General features: G+C 58.3%; 1 protein-coding gene across 6 annotated transcripts in view; it reads right to left on the reverse strand.

The window, feature by feature from the left end:
* The window catches only part of SRCIN1 (SRC kinase signaling inhibitor 1), a 67,387-nt gene that overhangs the window by 32,050 nt on the left and 11,822 nt on the right, over positions 1-23,515 (reverse strand). For 3 of the 6 annotated variants that reach the window (XM_014833799.3, XM_070483116.1, XM_070483115.1), the window contains 2 exons: positions 9,644-9,945; positions 6,412-6,510 (listed from right to left, as the gene is read on the reverse strand). In XM_014833799.3, coding sequence (XP_014689285.1) covers positions 6,412-6,510; positions 9,644-9,945 — 401 coding nt within the window. Of the gene's footprint in view, positions 1-3,956; positions 4,122-4,294; positions 4,685-6,411; positions 6,511-9,643; positions 9,946-23,515 lie in introns of those variants that run through there. The other 3 variants (XM_014833800.3, XM_070483118.1, XM_070483117.1) reach the window with 2 other exon arrangements.

Below are 23,515 nucleotides of genomic sequence, written 5' to 3' on the forward strand. Positions count from 1 at the left end.
ATGCCATTCTCTACTGAGGCCCAGGATGGCCCTGAGCCGGCGCCAGGCCGGCTGGTGGGGGCTGGGAAGAACCATTCCAGATGTTTACAAGCCATGCATTCTAGTCATGGTAACTGTCCTTAGAGAGTCACAGGTAGGAAAAGGCAAAGATGACTGTGATATGGGGAACCCACAAGACACTGGCAGAGATGAAGAAGAGCTGCAGGGTCAGAGAAATGGTATCTGGTTGTGGCAGGCCAGGAAAAACTTCCTGGAAGAGGTGGCATTTGAGCTGGATCTTGAAAAATGAGCAGCTGGAGACTAGGAGGAAAGGCATGCTGAGCAGAGGGGACAGCATGGGCAAGTGCTCAGGGGCCGGCAAGCCAAGAGTGTGTTGAGGGAATAGTCGATCGTCCAATTTGGCTGGGTTGCAGGGCCTGGAAAAATAGCAGATTAGGCTGCAAAGAGGGGCTGGGGCCAGAGGAATGGGCTTAAATGCCAAGTGAAAGTATTTAGACTTAACTGGGTGGATGAGCAGAAAGCATCAGAGTGAAGCAGAGTGGGATCGGAAGTGGACCCCGAAAGGGTTGATGGGGTGGGGAGTGGAAGAGGGAGGCTGGGGCCAAGGCCAGGGCAGGGACGCCTATGAACATGATGGACCTGGATTACAGAGAAGGGTAAACAGACGCTGTCACCTCACCGCACTGGGCAATAGATGGGGAGCCGTGGGCAGCAAGGGGAATTGGGGAGATTGGGAGCATGGGCAACATCCTATGGCCGGAGAGATGAAAGGGGAGGTCCCCTTGCACCCCTAGAATGGGGGCCTCAGGTTCCTCCTCATTCACAATAACCTAAGGTCACCCTGCTTCCCCTGGAGACCAGAAGGCCTTTCCAGATGGCTAAGGACAAGGAAGGAGTGGCCTGGAGGCTGGGTTGGTTCTTGGCAAAGCTGAGGGCACCCTGCTGACCGGTGCCAGCCTCAGCAGGAAGACAGAGGCAGCAGATGGCCTGGCCCTGGGGTGCCTGGCACCAGCAGACAAGATTCCCCAGGCCTCAGAGCCACTATCAGAGGGGAGAGACATTGAGGGTCTTCGATGGGAGGGTGTCCTGTGCCACCTGAATGCTTTAATGGCAGAGAGGAGTCAAGCGCAGTGGCTGAGTGGAGGGGCACTGCTGGGACAGAGGCCTTACGTGAGTGAGACCTGAGGGTCGGGGTGATGCCAGACTAGGGCTCAGATGAAGAGGTTCACTCGCCAGGGCTATCTCCATCTGAGCCACAATCCCCACCTCTACCCCCAGCACTGGCTCCAAGAGATGCAAAAAACAGTCACATGCTAGCAAGGGAAGGGAACAGCAAAGTCTGTGCCCTAGCCAATGCCTGAAACAATCTATGGATACATGCCACCGCCATGGGTGCCAGGGGATGCCCACAGGTGCTGAGGGGAGGGGAGGGGCTAGAGTAACAGGCTCTAGCCACAGCTGCCTGTGACGGTGGGGGGGGGGGGTGGCAGAGGGAGTGGACACATGAGGGGCCGGCAGAGCCAGGCAGAGGGCACGGGAGAATTTACGATGAGAGCCATGTCTGCAGCCCTGGTGGTGATGGACAGCTCTGCAGAGCAGGCCGCGGTCCCTCATCCTCCACCACCATTACACCATGTACACATGGGCTACCCACAGTGCCCAGCAACACGTGGGTCCCACACCACCACGCACAGACTCTCAGACATCCTCCGATAAGGACATCACCACAAACACACCCAGGGCAACAAAAACACACCCACAAAGGGACACAGCACTTGTAGAGAAGCCCTCCATGATCAGAAACAACCCAGAAACAAAGAGAAACTCAGAGACAGAGATATTCATACGTACACCAACCCCACTCATACACAAACAGGGCGCCCACAGGGCCCTGACTGGCTCACACACACTCCCACAAGCTCCACTCCAGTCACAGAAACACAGAGACACTGGCACCATTCACACACACCTTCTCCAACATCCCCCCCAGAGTCACAGAAACACACAGAGACATGGATACCCATTCACAAGTATATACACGTACACACACACTCAGTTGCAGAAACACAAAGCAGTACACAGACACACAAAGAGAAAGTCTCATCCCTCTTTCCCCCTACTAGCCAGATCATGGTGCCTCTGGCCACTTCAGCCACTGTCCCATGCGTATGATGTCCTAGACATCATGTGTCAGGTAGGGGAACTCCTGATTGAAAAGAGGCAAAGATGCCCCACCCCCACCCGGCCCCCAGTGTCAACACGGTGGACCGGATATGCGCAGATGCACCTCTCGTCTGAGAGAGGGAGACAGGGATGGGGCCCGGCTACAGCCACATTGGCTATGCCCTCAACATGGGCCTGCCTCAGGGCCCCAAGATTGGGCACATCCACGGGGCAGTCAGACCTGGAAGGGAGGAGTCCCTAGCTGGGGCCAGGGGAGAGGACTGGGTAGCATGAGTGCCCCAGGAAAGGCCAGCCGAACCCCATTAGAGGGTCAAGATGGAAGAGTCGCTGCGTCTGTGCCTGGTGAACTTGGAGAGGCTGAGAGCAGAGTCCTGGGACTTTTGGCTGTGGCCTGTAGAGCACACGGAGTGAATCCAGCCCCTCCGTCCTCTCTGGAAAGTGGCAAGAATGATCCTCTCTCATGTGGGCCCCACCAGGAATGAGACACATAGTCTCCTGGCAACTCAGTGTCCTGGGAGGGGGAAACCGTAATGGGGAGAGGTCCTTGGGGACCACCCCCTGTCTCTGCCTCCTTCCAGGATGTCAAACCCATGAGACAGCCTTGGGTGACTGAGAGCAGAGGGCTCCTCCCCTGTTTGCTAAGGTGGGGCTCTCCCCTTCCAACCTCCAGTGCCCTTTACCTCCTCATCCTCTTCCAGGTTGTCTGTTCCCCCTGCCGTGCGCAACACAGCACCTGATATATAGCAGACCCTCAACAAATATTTGACCATGAATGAATGCCAAGAAAATTGGACCAGCCCACGGGAGGAAGGGGATGCCTCTGGATACTCTTGTCTGGCACCACTCCCTCCATCTCCTGGCACCTAGCACTGCTCAGCCTTCTGGGCCTTTTCCCTGGGTATTTCCCAGCACCAGAAACCCCCTGGAAGAAGCCCAGCGGGCAGGAAGGGCCCAAGAGAGGTGTGGCTCCCCACCCCAAGCGAAAACCTCAACAGCAGTGCCAAGCTGTCTCCCTCCCCCATACTCAGGGAGGAGTCTCACCTTCCCAGAGGGCAGTGAGAAGGCAAAAATAAAGAAAAGATTGAGTAGGGGAGACCCTGCCAGGGGTAATCACTTGTAAGGAAGAATCCTACAGGAGCGGGGGCAAAATGAGAGGTGATCTGAGAGGGTAAGATGGAAGCCAACCAGCCAACCTCTAGGGACAAGGCTTTCAGAAATGGGGGAGGGAGGGCTTCTCCGGAGACCCAAGGAAGCCAGGCCAGGGAGTCCTCAAACTCCCTGGTGAGAAAAGGAAGCAGCTTCTTCCCTCTGGGAGCTGAGAAATTAACTCAGTCCCTCCTCCACCCTAGGCGCCCTCAGTAGGGTTCTTCCGTCCCCCTGAACCTGGTTCTTCCTCCCCTCAACGCCTTGCCCCGGGAGGGGCGAGGCCATGCCCCCTAGGATCCTAAGTCCCGCTGGCTGAGGTCTCTCCGCTCCTCTGGGCAGACGTCCCCTGTGGGCTACTTGGGTGCGTGACCCCTCCTTGACCTCGAGCCTCGACGATGCATCCTCCAGGGAGGGAGGACAGCCAATGGGTCGCACCCCGACTCCTTAATCCCCTGGCTCCTCGTGCACCGGCGCACACGCCCACCTCTCAACTCTAGTGAACACGCGTCCACGTAAACACCCGGCCCCCAGGCCGAGGCTGCGTAACGTGCCCCCGGGGGCACCAGCCTCCCCCCGCGGCGCACATGCCCGACCCCCCCACCCCCAGCTTGTGCTCCACCTCCTACCCCTTCCCGATGCAGAGTGCGTGTGTGGTGGGGGGTGCTGTGGGACCTGCGCTGCGCCGGGGGCGAGGGCGCACCCCGGGAAGGTCATGACTTTCCGAGGTTGGAGGTGGGGGCGCCAGCCGCATTTCGGGGTGGGGGCCTGGCCCACGCGGAAGGCTGCGAGCGCTGTGGGGGAGGGGAGGGGGTGTCTCTCAGGCATCACAAACCGCAATGGCCTGCGCGCCCCCCAATCCGGGACGGCCCCTGGGAGCCGCGGAGCAAGGCTCCCCATCTCGGGGTCCCCGCCCTCCGCGGACCCCAAGGCGGCGACCCCGGCCCCCGCGGCCGCTCCTCCTTACCTGCGGCCACAGGTGTATGTGCGGGGCCCCCAGCCCCAGGTCCCACGTCGGGCGGGGGAGGGAGGGCGGCCCCTTACTCCCACCCGCCCGGGCTCTCCCCTCCCCCGGCCGCCTCCGCAGCCGCCGCCGCCGCCGGTGCCCTTTGCTGCAATGCGAGAGCCGCCGCCGCTGCCGAGCCGGCCCGGGCCCCGGTCGCCCCGGTAACCGCGACTCCACCTGGCGCGGCGCGGCGCGCCGCCGTGCACATCCTCTCCGGCCCCCTCCCCGGCGCGGCCCCGCCGGCGCAGCCACGCCAAGGAGCGGCGGAGGCTGGTGGCTGCGTCGCCGCGGTCACCCGATACGCCCGCCCGCCGGCCCGGGACTCGGGTTGCAGGAGGGAGGGAGGTTAGACAGCCTAGTGGAAGCGGGGGAGGGGCTGCGGCTTGGAGTCTGGCCTCTGGTCCCTTCCCAGAGTCCTCTTCAGGTCCCTGCCCCCAAAGAGTGTCCTGCCTCCTGACAAGCCACCCTGGGAGCTCACAGCCTCTCCCCACCAAGGTCTCAGCTGTGCACCATTGCCCTCTTGGCTCTCCCATGACTCAATTCCCAGCCAAGTCTGGGAAGCCTAGGATGCCTGACTTTCCTTGATGGCCTCTGATCCTAATCTGCTGTGTGACTCTAGCATTTGCTCAACGTCTCTGGTCTTGCACTTTGCAAAAAGAAGCCTCAGACTCAGCCATGGGGAATGGAAAGTGTGATAAGCACTAAGTATCAAGCGCTGACAAGATCCTGTGCACAGCCACTTTTCTCCATAATTACCAAGCCCTGGGTGAGGGTCCCTTCAAGCTCTCCCCCTTTCTCCACCAGAGCAGATTCCAGATGTGGACAGGCCTAGAACCCCATGACCTGGGACAACTGAGCTCACCAGGTCCAGCCTCACTCCTCTCTATCACCCCAACCATAGGTAGCCCCAAGACACTCCATCTGGGGAGGGCCTCTGTACCCCCCAGGCACAGCACGCCTCTCCTCTTCCCTATCACCATCCCCGTCCCAGCCCCATTTTCACCTCCACACGCACTTGGCCACTCAGGACAAGTCTGTCCCACTTGCCGTCCAGCCTTGGGGGCAGACACATTTTTGTTCCCCGAAGTTCAGTCAAGATGAGGCAGAGGGCCGAGAAAGGAAATGGGCTGAATGCCTTGTGCATGATGCCAAGTGTGCCAGTCTGTTGCTAGACATGCATTACACTCAGTTAAAAGGTCCGTACTCTGGAGGCTTGTCCTTTCCCAGCCTGTCATATTTTTCCTTCTTCTAACTCTCCTTGAAAAATCCAGCCTTGCTACCCCTCTCCAGGGAGCAGGGTGTGTGAGGAAGTGAAGCTGGCACCCACGCTACCCACTGGACTCCCTGCCCCTACAACTCCTCTGCCTCCTACAGCTGCCTCCCCACCATTTGGGCCTCAGATGGCTGTTTTTCTCCCATGGCAATGTCCAGGCCTCAGCAGGGAGCCCAAGCCTGTCTAAGTGTGCCCCTGTTTAAGCTGAGATCCATCTTCCTATTAGGGAAACTGAGGCTTGACGAAGAATCAGGAACAAGTTCAGAACAAATGGCTAGATGCCAAAGTCCCCTGAAAAATTTGAAACTAAGCCTTGAGCATAGCAAGAAGGGTGGAAGAGAGATATCATGAAGAACTTCCCGATGGTAAGACATCAGGGGAAGTCTGGGTCTGCTCAGAGATGGACGGGTAGGGTGCGGATGGGGGAATGAGATGGTCTGCAGTGGGGGTGGGAATAGGGTACGGGGCATAAGAGACTCCTGAAAACCGATGTGGTGAGGGTGGGGGAGGTACTCCTGTTTACAGGAGAAAAGAATACAAAAACTTTTTTCAAAACCTGAGTATTCCTCCTCAAAAAGTTCCTTCTCCAAAGCCAAGCTTTGCCACAGGTTTGGGGAGGTAGTGGAAGGAATTAGACAATCAGGGGGAGAGCACAGGGCGTAAGAGTCTCCTGAAAATGGGGGGGTCCTGCATAAGAGCAAGGGATGCAAAATAAAAATCCTGGATATCCCCCCTCCAAAAAAATCCTCCCCAAAGCCAAACTCCGCCATGGGCTTGGGGGGTGGGGCGGAGGTGGGTGACTCACCTGGGCCGGCTGGCCAGCCCCGGAAGGGGCGGAGTCGCCATGGAGGTGGGAGCAGAGGGAGCTGAGGAGGCACACGGGGTCCACGGTCCAGCCGCCAACCTGTGTGTGCGAAGGGGGGGACACCCCATTAGGGGGAGCGGGCAGGAGCCGCTGGGGGGCTGTGACGGGGCGGAGAGGGGCACTCCTGAGGCGATCTTTGGCACAGAACTCACATCGCAGAGGGACCCTGCAATGCTGGCTAGTCCCTTACGAGGCTGGGTCTCTAACTAGAGCCCTTGGTTTGTTTCTGGATGTTTCTCTCCTGTCAGACTTGGGGCTCCCTGAGCCCAGGGACGGGCCTTCCCCATCAGATACTCCTGCAGCCCTTTCTTCAATCTTGAACACCTCCCTGCGCACTCTGCCAGGGAGCTGTTCCTCACCTCTCCCCTCCTCACTGAAGATGTCACCTCCCACCTCACAGAGATGGGAACCATCTCAGGGGTCCTCACCCCAGTGTGCCTCTGTCCCCACCTCTTTCTTCCCTGCCACCTCAGAGGAAGCGACGTTCTCCTGCCACCCCAAGGCCGCACCACACCTAAGGCTCGAAGCCCGTCCCTTCCTAATGCCTCCAGGACCCTCTCCCGATGGCCCCTTCCCCCTCAGCATCCTCAGATTCATCCTCTTCATTCATTCCATACACATTTCCTGAGCCAGCACTCTGCTCAGGCGCCGAGCATTCCACGGCCAGTGAGCCGGCCGGTGGTCCTATCCTCTTACATGCTAAGGGAGGGAATGAATGAGTGAAGGAAGGAAGCAATTTGAGTGAGTGGCTGTGCTTTGATTCATTTCCTAAGCATTTGCCGAGTGCCTACTCTGCGCCAGCAAACATGCCAGATGCGTCTGAGGCCCTCAAACACGCCCACATCATCTCTCATAGCCCTGCTGCCCCTTGAGGCTGCCATTCCGTCTTTACCTTTTTCTGGCCAAACTTCCCCAGACAGGTCTGCAGCCAGGTGTCCTGTTCCTTCACCACCTCCAATCTCCTCAGCCCTTGAAAGTGGCCATACCTCACCACACCACGAGAAGTGAGCTCTCCATCCCCTCTGGACCCCCAGATCCTCGCCAGCCCCCATGGCTGTTTCTCTCTCCCTGTCCCTCCTGATTTCTGAGGTGTGGGTGGCCCTCCTGCTGGGTCTTTCTCCTCTTCCTCACATTACTGGTCCCCCCCGCCCCTTCATGGTCATGGGCCCTCTCCCCTTGCAGACTCCATTCTGCCTTGGTGACCATGCTTATACCCCGGCTCCCACTTCCATTCTGCCCTGATCATGCTCAAGCCTCCTCCTGAAGCTGAGGTCCCTTCAGAGTCTTGAGCTGAGCACACGGTGCCTCCTGGACATCCCGTGACTGCCCTACCCACTCCTCAGACCTATCTCCCATATTCCTGACCCCCAAACGTTTCCCTCCCAATCCTCTTATTTCTCCCCAAGGCACCAACATCTCCCTGTCACTCAGGTTTTTCTGTCTGCCTCCTAGGTCCAGGCAGCAAACAAGCCTCACTGAGTCTTCCCTCCAACCCCCCATCCTTTTCCCTTCGTTCTCCCTGATGCTCTCTTCCTCCCCTCCTCCTGCCTCCAGCCCCGCTTTTGTGCCCTCCTATTCACCATCCAAAACCAACCAGAGCCCTCTTAGCCACCAGCATCTGGCCCCACTTTTCCAGTCTGCCCCCACACCTTCCACTGCCCCCCACCCTGAGCCTTCTGCACAAGCCAGGTGGATCTCTGTGCCCGTCCCCAAACCAACTCAGGGCTCTGCTCACCTTCCCTCCCCACCTCCTCAAACAACATTCTCTTCCTCCATGCCTATTCAGATCTTTTTATCCTTCTAAGCCTAGTTTAGCTCCTCCTCCTCCAGGAAGCCTTCCTGATCAGGCCTGTCCACCTGATCTCCCCTCCTCCAAACCCTCTCCCAACTGACTGTGCCCCTCATACTTAAGTTTAACCATCCTTTTATCCCTTCTAGATCACAAATGTCCCTTTCCCCTCCTCCCAAGCCAGAACACACAGAGGGAACCCACTGAGAGGGAATCCCTGAGGGTGGGGCCGTATCTCCTCCAACTGTGACTCTCCCTTATCCCAATGGCAACTCTGCTCCCAGGAGGACTCTGGAGCTCAGAAAATGCAAAAGCCAGACGGTGCAAATAAGGTATCACGGGGCAAATAAGGTATCAGAAATGTGCCAGCGTGTCCTTGTTCCCTGCCCTGAGGATGGAGTAGGAACACTCCTCCCTTTCCCAGCCATTCCCAGCAGTACCTGGGAAGGGGGAAGAGAACAAGGCAGGTGTGGGAGCAGGGACTGACATCCCAAGGCTCCATTGAAAGGATGTGGATGGGATGTACCACCCTCCCCTCGGTCCCTTCTCCCAGAGCGGATAATGCCTGAGTCTTAGCAGCCTGCAAGGTACCTCACCAATGTGAGACTGGAAGCAGAAGGCTAGTCCCAAGAAAGAACTTTCCTACAGACAAGAAGGTCATACATGGATGGAGAGATGCATCCAGGAACCCAAGGCTCTGGGAGAGATTTAAAAGGGAAGCATCCCACTCCACACAGAAGGAGACAGGTCCTGGTCCAGAGGCAGGAGCCCTGACTCCCCTCTAAGCCTTACTGATAGCAGGAGAGAAACCAAGGCACAGAGAGAGGAGGCCTGTAGCTCAGAGTCACACAGAGAGTCTTGGGGGAAGGAACAGGAGAAGGAGGAGAAAGGCCCAGGAGTCCTGGACTCTGTTCTTGCCAGGGCTGGGACACATCAGACCCAGCTCTCTGAGCTCCCAAGGCCTCACCTTCCCTCAGGGGCCACATCACAGAGGTGCCGACCCCAAGGCCTCAACTCCACACCTGGAGGGACCCTCAGACTCCGAACAGTCAGTTCTCAAGCCTGTCCCCTCTTCCTTCTACCCCTCCCTTGGCCTCCAGGATACACCTTCCTGCGCTCTGCCCAGTCAAACAGCCAGAAGGTGGAGGCTGGGCTCTCTGCCCAGTCTCCTGCTCCACATTCCAGGGCTGCAGGCAGAGGTCAGGAGGCTGGTCCTCCACCCTCTTCCTCACCAGGCTCCAGAAAGGCCAACCAACCGGGTAAATCCCCACTTCCCCCATACCCCCTCTCGGCCCCAGACGCCTCTCAGAACCGGGATGAGCTTGGGGGCAGGGGAGCACAGGGTCAGACCCCCTCCCTGCCCACAGCCAGGCCCCCACTCACCTGCTCTCGCATCCTGTCCTGCTGACCCCGCAGGGCCAGGGCGTGCTGCGGGTACTTGCTCTTTAGGTGGTCCATGAAGGCATCGCGCTTGCGGTCGGCATCCGCCTTCTGGAGCCCGCTGAGCGCCTCCAGGCTCTGGGCGGCGATCACCGTGTGCCGTCGCTCGGACGTGTGCACGAGCCCCACGTTGGAGAAGCGCCGTCCCCCGCTGCCCGCGCCGCCCCCGCCCCCCAGGGTCCGGTACTCCCGCGGGTATTCAGCATCATCCGCAGACAGCATGGGGGGGCTGCTCCGCTCTGGATCTGCGAGAGGGGAGAGGGGGCACGGCGGGGGGTCACGATGCGTCTGCCCGGGCTGCCCATCCCTCAATGGGGGTCACTGCCGGGAGGGGAACCTGGGTGAGGCAGGACTGCCCACCCCTCACTAGGGGACAGAAGGAGCAGAAGGGGCGATGAGGTGGAAAGCGAGCCTAGAGCTCCAAGGAGGGTGGGGAACAAGGGCAGGGTCCAGCTTCTTGCTCTCCTGCGGGTGGGTTTGGAGAGACTGACTGTGCAGTGAGGTGCTGTCCTTTGAGGCCAAGGAGGGGGTGGAAACAGGGGTCCTGGACACCTCTTTAGCCACACTCCCCCCCATCCTCCTTCCTAAAGCTAGTGTGACCAGGTGAGGGAAGGAGAGTCTTCTTTCGGATGCTCCCTGAAATATGTGGAAAGGAGCCTGCACCGTCTTCCTTTCAAGAGCATCTGCTAAGGGGGGTGGGGTGGGGCAGCTAGCCTCCTCCCTCAGACTAGCATGTCCAGGATACACTTGTCCTAAAGGCTAGGGGGTGGCTTAGAAAGGGGCCAGGACAAGGATACGTTGTGGGGGGCAGGGCATGAGGGCAAAGATCACACTCCAGGCTTCCCTAGGAGATGGAGGCCTAGGGTGTGGGGCATGGGACCCCCTTCCTCCTCCCTCCCCAGAGACAGACAGATGGACAGACAGGAGAGGCTGGGCACAGAGAGGACAGTGGGAGATGGATTTGGGACAAACTCAAAGGAAAAAGAAAGCAACAGAGCAGCTCAAGCCCCCCACACCGGGACCCTCCTCTGACCTCTCCCCTCCCCTTCTTCCTTACCCCTCCCAACACACACACAAGTTCAAGACCTGTAAGTAACACACAGGGGACAAAGGACAGTACAGAAGCAAAAAAAAAGAGAAGGCCGGGGGTTGAGGTCCCTTCCCCACATGCCCACCAGCCCTGAGCTCCTGGCGTCCCCAGGCCCATCCCTGCTGTCTCCCACCCTCCAGCCTCAGAGTTGACCTTCCTGCAGCCCAGCAAGGGACAGTGGTTCCAGAGTGTCACCCATGCCAGCGGCAGGAGGAGTTGCTGGGGCTTGCCTCAGCCATATTCCTGGGCATAAAACAGATTTGCCCTCCCTTGTCCCCAGAAGTCACTCTCACTGGGAGATAAACACATTCTCCCTGGCACACCCCCCAGCCCCACCACCCTCAAAGCAGCCCCCCGCCCTGAGTGGAGCCTAGGTCTGGGGGCATCAGGCCCTGAAGCAGACACATGCACCCCAATGCCAGGTTGACTCCCAGGGCTGACTGAGGCCAAGGAGGAGGAGGCTGGGGATCCTGGGACCCAGCCAGGTTCCACCCAGCCCAGCCCCTCGTTGGCCCCTCCCCCCATACATCCACTGCTCATCAGGCCCGCTGCCAGGCCTCAGCCACCGCCTGTTCAACCACAGGAAGAAAGACGAGATTGAGCCACATTTCAGGAAAAGCCACTCCTCGCCCAACACACACACACACACACATACACCCCCCGACACCCACACACCTGTCCCTGGGCTATGGCCAAGCCACATGGACCCGGGTGGCAGAACCCTAGAGGACCCAGCACCTTCCACTAAAACCAAGGGAAGAACGGCTCAGAGTCCACAGCTTCCAAGGGCCTGACTGACGGCCATCATCATGGCCTGGAACCTCCAAACACCCTGCTGGGGAGTGTTACTGTAGCCCCATTTCAGAGATGGGGCCACTGAGGTCAGAGAAGTCCAGTGACATGCCCAAAGCCTCAGTGAGTGGGAGAGGCCAGATGTGACCCCAATACCTATTAGGTTGTGTCGCCCGCTCCCACCGCACTTTCCTCACCAGATGACAATTGTATATTGACAAAACAATGACAATACCACATTGCACTGGGTGCTCTTCCTTGTCTACCTGCTGTCTGCCCATCTTGGCGCTGGGCCTGGGGTCCCTCCCTCCCCCTCCCGCAGGCATCTGTCCCCCTCATCACCACATCAGGCATCATCACAGTCACCACCCTCTGTTCTGCTCCTCAAAGTGAAGTCCAGACACACAAGAGATGACTTGGGAGGAACAGCATTTCACAGTTTTGTAGTTGTATCTTTACTTTCATAAGGATTAGAAGAAACCCACTAGAAGGTCCAAGCACTGACTTCACGGGTCTTGTTCCTCGGGCTGGGAGAGAGAAGGTTTCCTTTTAAGAAAATTTATTTAAGTTCAAAGTGAGTTAATGAAACATATTGAGTTCACACAGCGCCAAGGTTCCCCAAGAGGGGGGAGATCTGTGAAGGTGGCCCCTGACTGAGTGAGGCCGGGAACTTGGCGCCATCTTCACAAGGGCCCAGTCCCTGCCCTTGAGGAGCTGGTGGCAACCTAGGGTGGCAAGTGAATGTGGCCAGAAGGGAGTGACCTGGACAATCATCCAGGACAGGATGATGGGCTGGGATAGGGGTGCTCCAGGCGCTGGAGAAATAGCCCCAACCAGAGTCAGGGGGCTGCCTCCCGTGACCCTTGACCTCCCTCCTCCACTCACCCTCACCACCAGCTAGAGGTTTGCAACCTCATCGGGTACAGCCGAGCAGGAGAAGACCCTCCACCAAGGGCCAAGGGCCCTGACTCTCTGTAGTCCTCTCTTTGTCCAGGTGGGAGAGATTCTGCCCAGGGCCTTGCTGCTGGAAGCCCAGCTCTAGAGTTCAGCCCTGAGCCTGCCTGAGCCCGAGGGACCTCTCCCCTTGTGCCAGACAGCCAGGCTCATCACCCTCCTAGGGCTCTGCACACGCACAGGTGCATGGGGTCGGGTCTCCAATTCTCATCTCCCCCCTGGCCCCAGAAGAGCTGCTCATCCCCATCCCCACCCTCCCTGCCAGCACTTCCCTCCGTGGCTCCTAGGGTGGAGACCTCAGTCCCGTGTCAGGGGTGGGGCACACGGTATACCAGCCTGAGGGAGGCAGGGACTCTGGGGTCACCCAGGCTCTCCCAGGTCCATTAAAGGGGCTGAGGAGGGACTGGCAGGAGGCGTGCCGGCTACTAGAGCAGACATGGGGAGGGCGGAGTGGGAGCAGCTGTGGACGGTGGCCGTGTGCTCGCGCCCTATTTAGGACTGCAGTCCCATAAATCTCACACGGGTGGGCGGGGGTGGGGAGAGGGCTGCTGAGCAGGTCTGAACAGAGTGGAACAAGGGCTCACTCCTCCCTGCCTCCCTGAGGAGTCTCGGACTCACCCCTCAGGTGCCCAGACATGGTTGGAGGGAGGGGTCAGGGGTGAGGCGGGAGCCCGATTCTAGGGGATGGCAGAGAGAGGAGGGGGCGGGAGAGAGAATCTGCCATCTCTGAGGGGCAGTGGGAAGGAGGGGCTTTGATTTGAAAAGCTTTAGCATCTGTTTAAGAACCTTCCAGATTCTTAGCTTTATTTCACAAAGGCAGAAACTAGGCTGGGGAAGAGGCGAGGCATCTGCGTGACCCAGGTGTCCTAGCTCCCTGCTCTGTGTATTTCACTCCTTCCTGCGGCCCCCGGGGGGCCCGGGAGGATTCACCTGGGCTTCTGGGTTGGGGGGCCATGGGGCTACCCTGAGGGCTCACACAGGAATTTCTCTCTCTGAGCCGCCCCGCCCCGGCACTGAGGTCAGAGCACTGGGAGAAAAGCCCCCAGACCAGAGACCCCTTGGGTTTAGAGTCAGCTTCTTCCCTGAGGGAGCTGAGGTTAGCCATTCATATCAGTCAACTCTCCAGCCCGAGGGCACTAATCTGTAAAATGGGGGTGTTAACCTCTAAACCCTGCCCCTGGGCACTGAGTGAGAGGCTGGCAAGACAATGGAGGAGAAAGTACATTGTTCTTTGTTTTGTTTTTGAGGAAGATTAGCCCTGAGCTAACTCCTGCCAATCCTCCTCTTTTTACCGAGGAAGACTGGCCCTGAGCTAACATCCATGCCCATCTTCCTCCTTCCTCTACTTTATATGTGGGATGCCTACCACAGTGTGGTTTTTGCCAAGCAGTGCCATGTCTGCACCTGGCATCCGAACCGGGGAACCCCGGGTCGCCAGAAGCAGAACTTGAGCGCTTAACTGCTGTGCCACCAGGCCGACCCCCAACATTGTTTTGAATTAAAGACTTTCCTGGCACACCGGCCCGTGGACCCTCGCAGGGCAGCCTTCCCATTGCTCCTGCCCCTGCTCCAGCCGCCACCAAATCCTCGAGTGGCCCTGACCTGGGAGACCAGTTCCAATCTAGTGCGCAGCCTGCGCTGGGCACCGCGGCCCGGAGCAGATCAATGCTTCCTGCTCAATAGCAGGGGGGCGGTGAGGGATCCATCTGGGCAGGGGTCTTGGGGGGGGGGGGAACGAGATGGGACAGGGAGGCCTTGAGGGTGTAAGCAGGACTGGGTTTTACTGGGGCAAGGACGTGGGAATTAAAGGACTCTGCGGTGGAGAGGCAGACACAGGGCGCCCTGGGGGAAGGGGAAAGGTGGGGAGGCCCTGGAAGGGGCAGCAGAGCTGGGGTACTGGCGAAGGGGCATAGGGGATGGGGGTTGGGGGAGGCGGAGAGATAAGCTGGAGGGTTTGCCATCTCTCCAAGGACCCTCAGTGTGCAAGGCCCACCATAATTTCCAAGTCGGAGGTGAAAGGGCCCCGGACTGGTGCAATCCAGCTCAGAAGGAGGGGAGGGGAACGCGCCCGAGGCTGGGGAGACCGGGAGGAGGTGGGCGCCCCCGAGTGGCCAGCGGAGGACAAAGGCGCAGGTGCTTGGGAAGAGAGCCACATAGTTATTTGTTCCACCAATTCTAAATTCCACGTTTATTTATGAGCCTGATTTATTTTTATCCTCCCCTGCATTCTTTTACATGAGATCACTGTAACTCATGATGAGAATTAAGATCCCCAAGTTTTAGCAACACCATCTCGTAAGCCATCAGCCCATCCCCACCTGGCATCTTTACCCCAGATGTCACCATCTACTCTGTCCTCTGGCTGACGCTGGGCAACATTTACACATGACATCATCTTCAGAGGAAGAGAATGTGGAGGAGAGGAGGAGGGAGAGGGAAGGAAGGGGAGAAAGTAGAGGGAAGAAAAGAGAGGTCTCTTTCTGGGGCTCCTGCTGTGAGGACCCCCAGCTCAGGACCTGGAGTTCAGGTCCTTGTCTCCAGGAAACTGAGAGGCTGCAAAAGGTCCCTCCCTTAGGGACCTGAGAGACCTCACAAGTGTGCCCCCATCCATTGCGTGGGCAGAGCTGCGAGCTGGGTACCAGCTCAGAGAGCCCATAGGCCCTGGGCTGGATCTCAGTGAGGCCGGCAGGCAGGGCAAGGGGAGGGGTGCATGGAGATCGCTGGAAGGGTGAGGGGTCTGGCTCCGACCCCAGAGTGCCTTGCCCACACGCTCACACTTGAACACATGCAGCTCGATGCTCCCCAAGTCCCACCGTCTGCAGCCAAACCAAGAGGAGCCCGAGTCACCCAGGAGGAGCCCCGAGGCGACTGCCACCATCAATTGTGCCTGACAACTCCATCCTGCTGGGCGCCTGCCCACTGTAGTCAGGAGGCACACTGTGCTGGGAGGTCAGAGATCAGAGGACAAGGTCAAGCTTGGCAGAGGCTGTGGGACTCTGGATCAGGTGAGGGGATCATCCCTTGTCCCACCCCCCATGAAGGGTGTGTCCGTCTTTGGGTGCCCCTGGCTCTGCATTCCTTGTGTGCCGTGCCCCTCCAGCCCTGCTGTCTGTCTATGGGTCCTTGGAGCAGAAGCCCATCTGTGTCTGTTTTCTAAAACCATCTTTTCCGCCCCATACCACAACAACCAAAGTCATTTTCCGGGCAATTGCCTTTCTGTAAACATTCCTGTGTAATATCCCCCCAAATTGCTAATGCCCAGCGCCCTGTTGAGTGTCCCTGTCACTCCAACCACAGCCTGAGAGGTGGGGCGGGTGGTGGGAGAAAAGGCAATCGGAGGGGAGGAGGCAGCTGGACTGAGAGTTAGGGACAGGGACTCATGTCCAGTTCCCGGCACAGAGTGGGGCCCCACACCTGCCCCCATGTCTCCCCATTTCCCATCAGGCCAGCACCACCACACAGCCCCCTCAGGAGAGCCTGTTTGGGCAGAGGGAAGACAGAGAGGAAGGCAGAGGGGAACCCGTGGGAGGGAGGCGTGGGGGGGGGAAGGGAGCTGACTTCAAAGCATGGGGAGATGGTTAGACAATAAAGGTGACTTCCCGGTGACTGGGAGCAGGGATACTAGGAGACAAGGGCAAGGCCAGGCAAGCTGTCATCACTGGGCCCCCAGGGAAGGCCAGCTCCCCTCCCTCCTAGGTGTGAGAGGGCACATAGAGAAGTGGGAAGATGCCAGGTAGAGCCCATCCCCCCAGGATGGACCACTACCTGGGCCCTGCAGTGGTGGGGCAAGGTGGGCGAGGCAAGAGGGTGTCAGAGGCAGTGTGGTCCTTGGCTGCTGACACAGCCGATGCCCCTTCCCAGCCCCCAGCACTGATCTACAGAACCACTGTGGAGAAGGGCCTGGGGCAGGTTGATTCTCCTGGAAGTACAACAAGGGAAACCGAGGACCAGGGAAGTGATTTAACAAGAGTCACCGTGTGGACTCCCTCCCCTGGGGCTTGGGGGGAAGACGGGGAATACGATTGTGGCCCATGACCCCCTGGTCTCTTCCACCCCCAGCCCCCCGGAAGCTGGGCATCTAGACTCAGGTGGGGTGTGGGGCAGGGAGGCCCAAGCCCCGAGGGAGCCAGGAGGCAGGGGAGGGTGCAGGGCACTGCCAGTCACAGCTTCATGCAGGCAGAAAACACAAACCAATTTACGCAGATTTAAAACCCACCAAAGGCCACTTAGTTGGTAAACGAGTCGGATTCTAATTAAAAGACCTCGTCAGAGCTGGGGGAGGGAGAGCTCACCTGCCTAGGAGGAGCTTCGGGGCGCAGGGGGGGACCTGGGTCCCAGTAGAGCTGCTCCCAGTAGAGCTTCTGGAGTTCTCCCCAGCGAGAGAGAATTTGAGAGAGAGAGGCTGTGGGGCTCCCTGGGGTGGGCAGGCATTGCCCCAGCCAGACGCTTCCTCCGCCAGCCCTTCCTTCTCACCCATCCCTAGGCCAACTCTATCCTGCTGATGCCGACCACTCACTCAGACTGGGAGCACCCCCAGGGCAGGGCCCATGTCTCCTCCCTCAGACTCGGGGCCTCCTTGATGGCAGAGGTACCACTCCGTCCAGATTGGGGGGTCTTGCAGGACAGAACTGGGTGGGATGAGGAGACCCACAAGCCACCTGAGCAGCAGAGTTGGGGCCCAGGGACAGTCAAAGATGCCAGGCTTGGCCTGGGTGCCATCTCCACTAGCCACCCTGGCTGTGCGTGGCTGTGGACTCCTTGCTTCCTTCTATTGGCTGCCCTCTCCTCCCACCCCCCAACGTCCACAGGCCACGCAGCGGAGCAGCCCTCTGACCCCAGTGGGGAGGCCTCCCTCCCCTCAGCTCTTATCTCTGAGGCAGGCAGGACTGATGTCTCAAAACTCTTCTGCTCAGCCCTGCCCGCATCTCAAAAACATGTCTGCTCTCCCTCCCGCCGAACGCCTTTCACAGGAAGGAAACAGAGGCCCAGAGAGTGAACCTGACCCAGTCATACAGGAGCTGGAGGCAGAGCGAGAAGTGGAGCCCAGATGTCCTGGCCCCCAGGGACAAGGATTTTCCATTCCATTATGCTACTTCTCAGAAAGCAATCACCAGGGGAGCCCCTCTCCAGGCTGCCAGCCCCAGGAGGGCACAGACTAACAACCTCCTTAGGAGGAATCGGCAGCGAGGTGGAAAACATGCCGCAGCACCCTGGGCCCAAAGCAGAGAAGAGCCGTGGGCCACGGCCCAACCACACCCCTGGTCCCCTCCCAGCCCAGTGGATGCTCACCACATGGTCATCAGGGTCCCCGTGCAGCGTCCTGACCACACTCCTCAGACGAAACCCCCCCAACCCCACTCCTTGCAAAAGGGCCAACAAGCCAGCCCCTGCCCTCCTTCTCCTCGCACCCCACCCTCCAAGCAGGCAAAGCCATGGCATTACCAAGAATCACTGACTTTGGGGGTGAGAAAGGTCTGTTCAAACCCAGCCCTGCCACTGAGAAGTTGTGTGACCTTGAGCAGGTCAGCAGCCTCTCTGAGCCTCAGTCCTCTCATTTGTTTTTTTCAAAATAAGCTAATAACGCTCAGACAGGTGTGCAGGTTGTGCACTGCACAAAGGCACTGGCCTAGGGAGCAAGTGGGGGAAAGTTTCTTCCTGATCTGCCCAATCGCCTGATTTCCTTTCACTCCACTGTCAGAGTTTTATCAGATCTAGGACTGTAGGGTTTTGATTTTTAGCTACTAATGAAGATCTGCCTAATTGGCTTTCTCAGGAAGGAGGGCGGACATGTGGAGGGGAGCATGTCACCCCCAGTCTGAAGTTGTTGTTGGAAAAGCTGGGAACAGCCCTGGCGTGTGCCCACACAGTGTTGCATTAACAAGCCAACTCCTGAGTGGCATCTCCACCGTCACGCACCCAGGGAAAGTGTCCTGTTGGCTCCACATCTCCTTGGAGAGGCAGCGGAGAGGAACACAGGCTGTGAGGACCGGAAGGAGCGAAGACACGACAGTGGGAAGGGAGGGAGGCAGAGGCTGTCCTGCCGGCTCTGCCACCACCCCGAGAAGCCGCCAGAGCTCCTTCTATCTCAGGGGGCACTGGAGCCTCAGCGTGCTGCTGCCGGGGCAGTGGATGTGGGCAGAGGGACCTTTACCATGCCCCCCCAAGCTGCCTCAGGCTGAAAACATGAAATCAGAGGGAGATATCCTGTTCCCAGGGGGAGAGACCCCAATCTGTTGGAAGTGAGGGGTGGAAGCCCCACCCATCACCCTGTCTCACCACAGAGAAATGTTGTCAATCCCCAGTGTTCATCGAGGGCCTCATAAATGCCAGGCAGGAGCCTCGGCCTTGCTGGACCCCTCCAGAGCCTCCTCAGACACCACCCTTCCTGGGTCAGGCTCTCTCTAGGAGGCCTCTTCCCTGCCAACCCCAACAGCTCAGCCATCAGAATCACCAGGGTCCTGGGGCCTCCAGACTCCATGACACACTCGATTGCTTTAGCTCACTCACACTTCTGTCGTCATACCTGTGCACCATGGTGCACACCCACGTGCCCAGCACATGTTCACCAACACACATCCTGTCACAGACTGCCTCTCCTTCACCCACCACAGGCATTTACATGCAGAGGGGCACACCCAGGCCCAGCCAGGACTGAGGTCAACACACAGACACCACCCTGACTCTCCACTCTGCCATCTTAGATGCCATGTGGACAGGGCGTTGTGCCCATGCACACACACCAAGTGCATTTCAGACCCCCTGAGAGACTGCAGTGCATCTGAAGGCTCCCTGAAGCGCCAGGTTGAGGCGCCTTCAGCTTGGGGTGCAAGACAGTGGGGATCCCATTTGCCCATCCTGAGTCCAGATACACCTTCTCAGGGAGGCAGCTTCCTTGCCCCTCTCCTACTTTGCCAATTTCAGGGTTTCCTTGCTGAAGTGTTTACATTCTGTCTTGAAATAGAGGGATGGGCCCAATGACCTCAAGGCCGCTCCTCTCTGACCAATATTTACCCAGCAAGGCGATGCCAAGGACTGAGATGCTCCTCTCGGACCTGTGCATCCCCAGCCCTTGTTCTGCCTCTGCAGGGGTGAGGGGCTGGTGGGCCTTTGACCCGCTTCCACCTGGTGCTGTAGGTCAAAGGCCAGGGCTGCTGGGCTCCAAGGCCCAGCCCCCACCTCCCAGGTTAATCACTCTACTGCCTGCAAGCCAATGAGAACCAACAGTCAAATTGGCACCCCTTATTTTCCTTCCCTAGGGAGGCCAAGGTTAGTACCACTAGAGACTCCGGGGGATGGAGGAGGAGGGAGCCCGCAGAAGGCAGGAGGAGACTCAGCGAGTTTCCTGCCTGACAGCTGGGTCCAGGCTGACCTGGGAAGCCTGACCAGATACCAGGGGCATCTTTCGGAAGTTCTCTCTGTTGTCTAACCTGAACCCTTCCACCAGAGCAGGATCCGGGAAGGTGGAGCACAGCTGGAAGGCAGGGAGAAGAGTGGAACCTTCCCCTCCATCTGGGGTGCTGAGGTTTAAACTCCGCACCAGGCTTGCTCGATGTCGTGGGAAACACGGACCAGCCATGAACGATAAGCCCCCTACCCATGACACTCTACGAGGGCTCTTAGAACCAGTACTCATTCGACTCTCAGAGTCACCTGGTGAGAGATACAGGTGAGGAAGCAGAGGTTCAGGAAGGGGTGACATGTCTGAAGTCAGAATTAATAAGTTGAGGAGGCTGATCCCAACTGTGGGGGTTCCAAGCCCAGATCCCCCTCCTTCCCCCCACACCCAGCTGCCCCTGAGGAAGATGCTCATTCCGCCACCGAGGCATCCCTGAGTCTTTGCCCAAGCCATGGGGCCAGAGCCCCTCGCAGCCCCTCAGTCTGTCCCACTCCCTGAGAAGGGAGCATTCAAACGACCCTCCTCCCCAGGGAAGCACAGAGACCCTCAACCCCATCCTCTTGGGGAAGGCCTCCCACTGGAAGAGCAAAGGGACCCCTCCCCAGGGCGGGGCTGAGGAGGATGGAGGAGGGGCAGGGAGCAGAGCTGCCCCACGGCCACAGAAGCCCAGGCCAGGAAGGGGGTCCCACAGTCCTGAAAGAACCTCCAGGGCACCTACCTTTCCACAGCCCTCTTCTCACCCTTAGCTGGGTGCAGAGTGCCCCCAGCCCCTGCCCCAGGCTGTGCCGAGACAGGAGAGCGACAAGCCCTCCCTATCTCAGGATCGCCCCCCAGCCAGGGCTTGGATACTCCAGGAACGGGGAACTCATTACATCCAAGGCATCCATCATTTTGTGGGGCTCCTCTTTCCTTAAAATGAGCCAGAGTCTGTGCCCATGACCCTTAGCGGGGCCCAGGAGCAGGTCATGACCTCTTCCTTTGGAGCAAGATGGAGGCTCCTAAACCCAAATCTTCTTTCCTGAGCCCAAAACCTCAGGTCCTTCCTTCTGTGGCCTGGCTTCAGCCCCCCAGCCATCTGCACTGCCCTTTGTTGGGTGAGCCCCATGTTGTCACCACCCTTCTTAGTTGGTGGCCTCCAAAACAGCTCCAATGGTCGAGATGAGGTCTGAGCAGCCAGGTGACCTCACTCTGCTTCAGCCCTCGCGGCCCTCCTGCCTGCAGCACGGATACCAGGGGAGGCAAAGGCCCAGGGCATGCCCAGCCCTGCTCTGGGACCAGAACGGACATTCCTTGCCTCCTGCTCCTAACTCTCAGGCCTCCCCTGACCTCGGGCCTGGGGGGCCACCTGGACTCCTGCCTGGGATGGATAACTCTCCTGGCAAAGTCAGCTGAACCTGTCTGCTCCTTCCAGGCACTTCCATCTCCCTCTGGTGCCTGGCCTTGCTAACATCATTCAAGGAGTCTGCTCTGGGTCTTAGTTCCTTCCCAGCAACTGTGTCCCTCGCAGCCCCAGCAAGGCAGATCGAAGCTCCAGGCACGAAGGACTGTGTCCAGGAGTCTAAATGGGCAGCCTGCTCTGACTGTCACTCTCTGGTTAGTGGCCTGAGGCCCTTGATGTCCTGTCCGGCAGCCAGCCATCTCAGAGGTATGCCCAGCCACTTTGAGGACTGAAAAACCACAGCCCACATAATAATCGCTGATGCATATTAACCACACAGTGCTTCCTCCTTGATAACCTACTTCCTCCTCCCCAGTGCTGACCCTGCCCTGCGGCCAGAGGGGCTCCAGGCTTGGAAGAAGAGGCCCTGTCACCCATCAGCTGCTTCTCCACACTGTGCCCCGTATCTGCATCCCAGGCTCGCGTGGCGGCTAATTCTGGCATCTCATCAGACAGTAATTGTGGGGGAATCAGCAGGACTGTCATCTCTGCAGCTCAGCACCTGTCACCACACCACCATCCCCAGGCTGCTGGGCTGGGACCGGAAGCTGAGGGAGGAGGAGTGCGCTGGGGTGAGGGGCATAGTTGCAGCCTTTACTTCCTTCAACCCTACCTCTCCACAGGGTCTGTGATGCACGTCTACCAGGTGGCCACTAGCCACACAAGTGCTCCCTGTCACCCAGGGCAGGTACTGGCTGCATGTGTCATGTGTCACATGTATGCATGGCCATGACCAAACAGAGCAGGAAGGACACAACAAGCCAAGGCTCAAATCTTGCCTCGTCCCCTTCCCATATGTGTGACCTTGAACAAGTTCTTTTACTTCTCTGGACATCAGTTTCTCCAATGGCAAAATGGGGAAAACAGTGCCTACCTTGGGAAGATGGGAAGAAATAAAAATGTAAAGTCTCTAGCCCAGTGCCAGGCACATGTATGATCATGTATTCACTTAAACAATTAGTATACACCTACTATGTGCTAGGCAATGTGGGGACGCCATGATAAATGAATCCTGGTTTAGTAAGGATCACATTGGGGCCACACTGGGCCACAGGCATTTTGTTTGGCTGGTGGTGTTTTGTTTTGCTTAGTTTCTTTGAATTTTAATGTCTTTAAGGAGGATATGTACTCTTCTCCTCACCACAGTCCCCACCCTTCCCTATTGTCCTCATCCACTGCTTCACTCATTTCCTGCCCCTGAAGGCACTGAGTTTGCTGCCCCCAAAAGCAAAAGTGGACTAGTAGGTTCAGTTGTGTCCAGAACCACTGGCCATGAGAGATTTGACAGTACCATGGGAGCTCAGAGGGGCACTTCAGGGAGGAGCAGAGATGGGAGGTGATAAAGGGAAGGTGTCTGTTTCCTGGAAGAGGAGTCACAGAAGCCAAGGTTCACAGAGAGGGGAGGCCAGGCCCAATGGGAGCTGATGGAGACAAAGAGAGCTCAGGAGGTCCTTCCCGGTGTTGGATCTCCAGGCCCCAGGCACCTCCCGCTCCTCCAGAACTGCTTCCTAGGTGGGCCTTATTGACAGAGCTACCCTGTAAGACCACCTCCCTTACCTCACAGCCAAGCAGCATCTGCTGTCACAACCAAGTCATTGAGTCACTTCCCTGTCCCCATGCTCTTTTCCCAGGTTGAGAGGAACTCTGCCAGAACCGAAAGGAAGTCTGAAAATGGGAACTCTCTAACCTCCAGCCCCCCACTCCGCTCCCCCACTCCAGGGTCTGGGGGCCCCTGAGACTCCCCAGGGGGAACCAGGAACTGGGGTGGAGGAGGAAAGTGGAGATGAATCTCAGTCAATTCTCAGTGGCACAAACCATGAAGGAACCCTGCCTATAGGAGCACAGAAAGTGGGGCGAAGGCGTACCACTCAACACACAGCCTGAAGGATTGAGGCTGGACCTAGGATAGGCTCCAGGTGGAAGGCAAAATGGAAAGAGGGGCAGTAGGGCTGAGGCTGCCATGATGGATTATCTGTGTGGCCCTGGGCATGTCACTTAATCCCTCCGGTCTGCCACCTCCGCCGGAAAACAGAGACAACAGCATCGAGCTCACAGGACGCTTGGGAGGATGAAATGAACTAACACATGTACCGAGCCTAACCCAGCCTATGGCTCATACATTATTGAAGAAACAGTCAATAAATA

This window comes from Equus asinus, chromosome 13 (genome assembly GCF_041296235.1).
Source record: "Equus asinus isolate D_3611 breed Donkey chromosome 13, EquAss-T2T_v2, whole genome shotgun sequence".
Classification (NCBI taxonomy): domain Eukaryota; kingdom Metazoa; phylum Chordata; class Mammalia; order Perissodactyla; family Equidae; genus Equus; species Equus asinus.